Raw genomic sequence first — 3,726 nt, 5'->3', positions numbered from 1 at the left:
TTTATCTTTTCCAGGACAAAGATATCTCATCACATCCACAGGAGCCTTGTATATTCTGGATGTCCTGCCTGAGGATGGGTTGAATAACTATCGCTGCACCACACGCCACCGCTACACCGGTGAGACTCGTCAGAGCAACAGCGCGCGTCTCATTGTGTCAGGTCAGTGTTGCATTCAAACTGGAATCAATTTAATTGCAAAGACTGTACATACAGGACAAATATACATGTATATATTTTATTGGATACTTCCTGTAGATAATGCCAAAGATTAACCTTACATAAATTTACACTTTCAAGTTGAATTTGGCATTATAAAACTGCAGACAACTAAAATTATTTCCACTGTAAAAATGTTTTTGCCTATGAATCATGGGTCCTCCGCAGACATTTTGATTGATTTGCAGGACTGTAAAGCAAGACTTGTGAATGGGTACGTTCAGGGCTGGGATAGAGTTTACAGTCCAATCCTGTCATGCAGGGCGATTTACTCTAAGGTCAACAATGAATTACTGTATGCAGCCCTACTTCAGGCCAGTCAGTATCAAGTCAACAGCCATTGAACTGCAGGCTGCACTGGGATGTAGGTTCAGCTGTATATTGTAGCATAGTTTGATAAATGAGGGCCATTTAAAAGGTTTTGCATTTAGCATGTAGATAATAAATGGATAAAAAAGGAGCAAAGCCATGTCTCTGTTTTGATTGTGGGGGGCAATTTTAGGAACACACTGTTTTTCTCTTCTTTCCCTCACATAACAAAATATACAGTATATAGAACTGGATCTTGAACCCAAGAATCAATATTGGATTACACTTTCAAGCGCCTGGCCACGCACATCACTAATTAACACTCAATAATTCTCTGCTCCTTCCAGACCCCACCAATGCTGAGCCAGGCATCTTGGATGGCTTTGACCACCGAGAGGTGATGATTAATCATCGGGTGGAGCTGCCCTGTAAGGCTTCAGGCTACCCAACGCCCAAATACCGCTGGCTGAAGGACAACAGCCCTTTGGAGCCTGACAGTCGCTTCCGCCAGACCATCACAGGGTTGCTGATAGAAAGCACACAGCCCAGTGACTCTGGGACATACGTGTGTGAAGTGTGGAACAGTTATGGCAACACTGAGGTCATGGGGCGTCTTTATGTCAAACGTAAGTCTTTTTTGTTTAAAAGGAGGGAGTTACCTATTTAAACTACATCTGAAATAATTAGTTAAATAGTTGATACAAAATTATTTTGAATCATTTAAGTTGTTTATCAAGCAAAGATGCAAGACATTTACTGATTTGCTTCTTTTCTCTCTACATAATTCAAAATTGAAAATATTTGAGTTTTGGACTGTTGGGTGGACGAAATAAGCAGTTGGGGGACTTGTTATGGGCATTTGTCAATACTTTTCAGACTAAATTGTTAATCAATTCAATCTTATCCAAAACAAATGTGTTACATTTTTTACCTTTTATACATTTTCCTCTGAAAATCTTATGTAGTCTTGCTGCTCAAATCTAATCTGACCTTTCTTCACTATCTGCCCTACTGTCTTCCTTTCAATCTTACTATCATTAAAACACAAATGAATGCTCCTTTCAAAGAGGCAAAATGTCTCTTATTTTTGTGTGCTTAGAGCCCTTGAAGGCAGTGGTGAGCCCTCGGAAGGTGAAAGGCAGTGTGGGTAGCAAGGTGTCTCTGTCTTGTAGCGTGAGCGGCTCAGACGAGTATGAGCTTTCATGGTACCGCAACGGAGAGATCATCTACCCTGGTAACAATGTTCGTTTCACTGGACTCAACCGGGAGAACCTTATAATGGAGGGGATGTCGAAGAGTGACGGTGGAGCATACCAGTGCTTCGCCAGGAAGGGCAAAATGTCTGCACAGGACTTTGTGCAAGTCATCCTTGAAGGTAAAATGTGTGCATGTGATTTGTAGGGTGGACCATTCACACAAATGCCGACCAAAAACCACACTGTAGCAGCTGTCTAATGCATAATCAGTGAGTTACCAGAAACAGATTTAGACCTTAGAGATCAATATAGGGTTTATGTGTTAATGGCAACCTGCTGTGACTCTCTGCTATAGGCCCCCATTAGAAGGATCATCCCAGACTTCAAAATGCATACAAAAATATACACGCACACACACTACTGAATCCAATAGCTTACCTTGGCAGCGTTGCTCAGGCAACTGTCTCTTGTGGCCAGGGAGCTGCAAAAAGAAGATATTGATAATCTATAATAATGTGGAACAGATCTAGATTATCAGAGAGCAGCAGCAGGCAGACATAGACATTTCAAAAGCCAACCACTCTCAGTGTCTGGAAGAAAAGCTCCTGGTTCACTGTTCATAATGAAAAAAAGTTGTAAAGTCTTGACAAAAAGCCATGACTTTTCCTTTCCCTGTGTTACATTATCATTAATTGACACAAAAAGGGTTGAAAAAGATTGACCCCTGACAGCAAATAACACGTCTGTTCAAACATCCCTAACTGCCAAAGTCAGATTAACTAAACAGGCTTTAACTGATGTAAACATTTCACTCTGAACTACCATACATACAGATACTGTTGACATTTGGAGACAAGGCCCTGGTTGGTTGATGGTAGGCCAGGTGTACAGCAGGATAAGTATAATAGAAGTGCACCAATTTAAAACTTAAACTAAACTGAAAATCAATGCTTTTCTAAAACCTGAACATCCCTTTTATTCACCATTGTATTCCTGTCCCCAACCCTGTTCCATCTTGTCCCCCACCGCAGATGGTACTCCAAAGATCCTGTCCTCCTTCAGTGAGAAGGTGGTGAACCCAAACGAGCCCGTCTTCCTGGTCTGCAATGTCAAGGGCACTCCACCTCCCAGGTGCAGCTGGTCACTGGACGAAGACCCCGTCATCAAAGACAGCCACCACCACCTGGGCCACTACGAGACCCACGAGGGCCACGTCGTCAGCCAGCTCAACGTCACACACACCCAGGTGCAAGACGGCGGGGTTTACCGGTGCACGTGCAGCAACTCGGCCGGGGTTGTGTACCACCAGGCTCGAATAAACGTAAGAGGTGCTTGTCAAATCAGCTCCTCCAAGAACAATAATACACATACCTGTCTGTCTCTGTATGTCTGTCTGTGTCTCTCTGTCCAGCTGGCTGTCTTGTATTTGCAGTACATGACTGCTGGATTGTTGGAATTGTAATGTGGATTTATTAGGATTTATTTTGGTTCTTAGCTTTTGATGATTTGATTCTTTTTCCTCACTTAGTTTTTCTTAGCAATTTTTTTATAGTCATTTTTAGTGCTAGTATTAAATATTTAATCACAATTACATTTCCTTTTAGGGTGTTCTTCACTGATTGGTTTTGAATCCATTTGTTGTGTTCTTTTTTTGCATTATTTCTATTTTCTCTACGGCTTGTATAATATTTATTATTGTTGCCTCGTCTCTTTCTCTCCAAATTGTTACTGTGCTCTTCCAACATGCCTGTATTTTAGGTCAAATGAATTATCCTGGTTTGCTGCACATAAGCGTATCTGGATATTGGGTTCCAAAATCGGCTGGTTTGTAAATAGCCGGAAGAAAAATATATTTCTTCTGTTTGCATGAATACATTTATCTGGGGTTTACTTGTATATGTGAGTGTTTGAGTGTCCATGTGTGTCTGTGTCTGCGTGTATTTATAACTCAAGCAGCCAATTCAACTCTTCACGATTAGATGTTAAAGTGATTACTCTGTTTC

At 41.4% G+C, this 3,726-nt stretch overlaps 1 protein-coding gene across 5 annotated transcripts in view; it reads left to right on the top strand.

The window, feature by feature from the left end:
* Positions 1 to 3,726, top strand: part of dscamb (Down syndrome cell adhesion molecule b) — a 121,359-nt gene that overhangs the window by 75,819 nt on the left and 41,814 nt on the right. For 4 of the 5 annotated variants that reach the window (XM_032509287.1, XM_032509304.1, XM_032509279.1 and 1 more), the window contains exons 4-7: positions 15 to 161; positions 875 to 1,153; positions 1,627 to 1,902; positions 2,755 to 3,051. In XM_032509287.1, coding sequence (XP_032365178.1) covers positions 15 to 161; positions 875 to 1,153; positions 1,627 to 1,902; positions 2,755 to 3,051 — 999 coding nt within the window. The remainder of the gene's footprint in view (positions 1 to 14; positions 162 to 874; positions 1,154 to 1,626; positions 1,903 to 2,754; positions 3,052 to 3,726) is intronic. The other variant, XM_032509311.1, reaches the window with a different exon arrangement.

The sequence above is a fragment of the Etheostoma spectabile genome, chromosome 3 (genome assembly GCF_008692095.1).
Source record: "Etheostoma spectabile isolate EspeVRDwgs_2016 chromosome 3, UIUC_Espe_1.0, whole genome shotgun sequence".
Taxonomy (NCBI): Eukaryota; Metazoa; Chordata; class Actinopteri; order Perciformes; family Percidae; genus Etheostoma; species Etheostoma spectabile.
The sequence above is the reverse complement of the archived record's forward strand: the minus strand, read 5'-3'. Positions and strand labels throughout refer to the sequence as shown.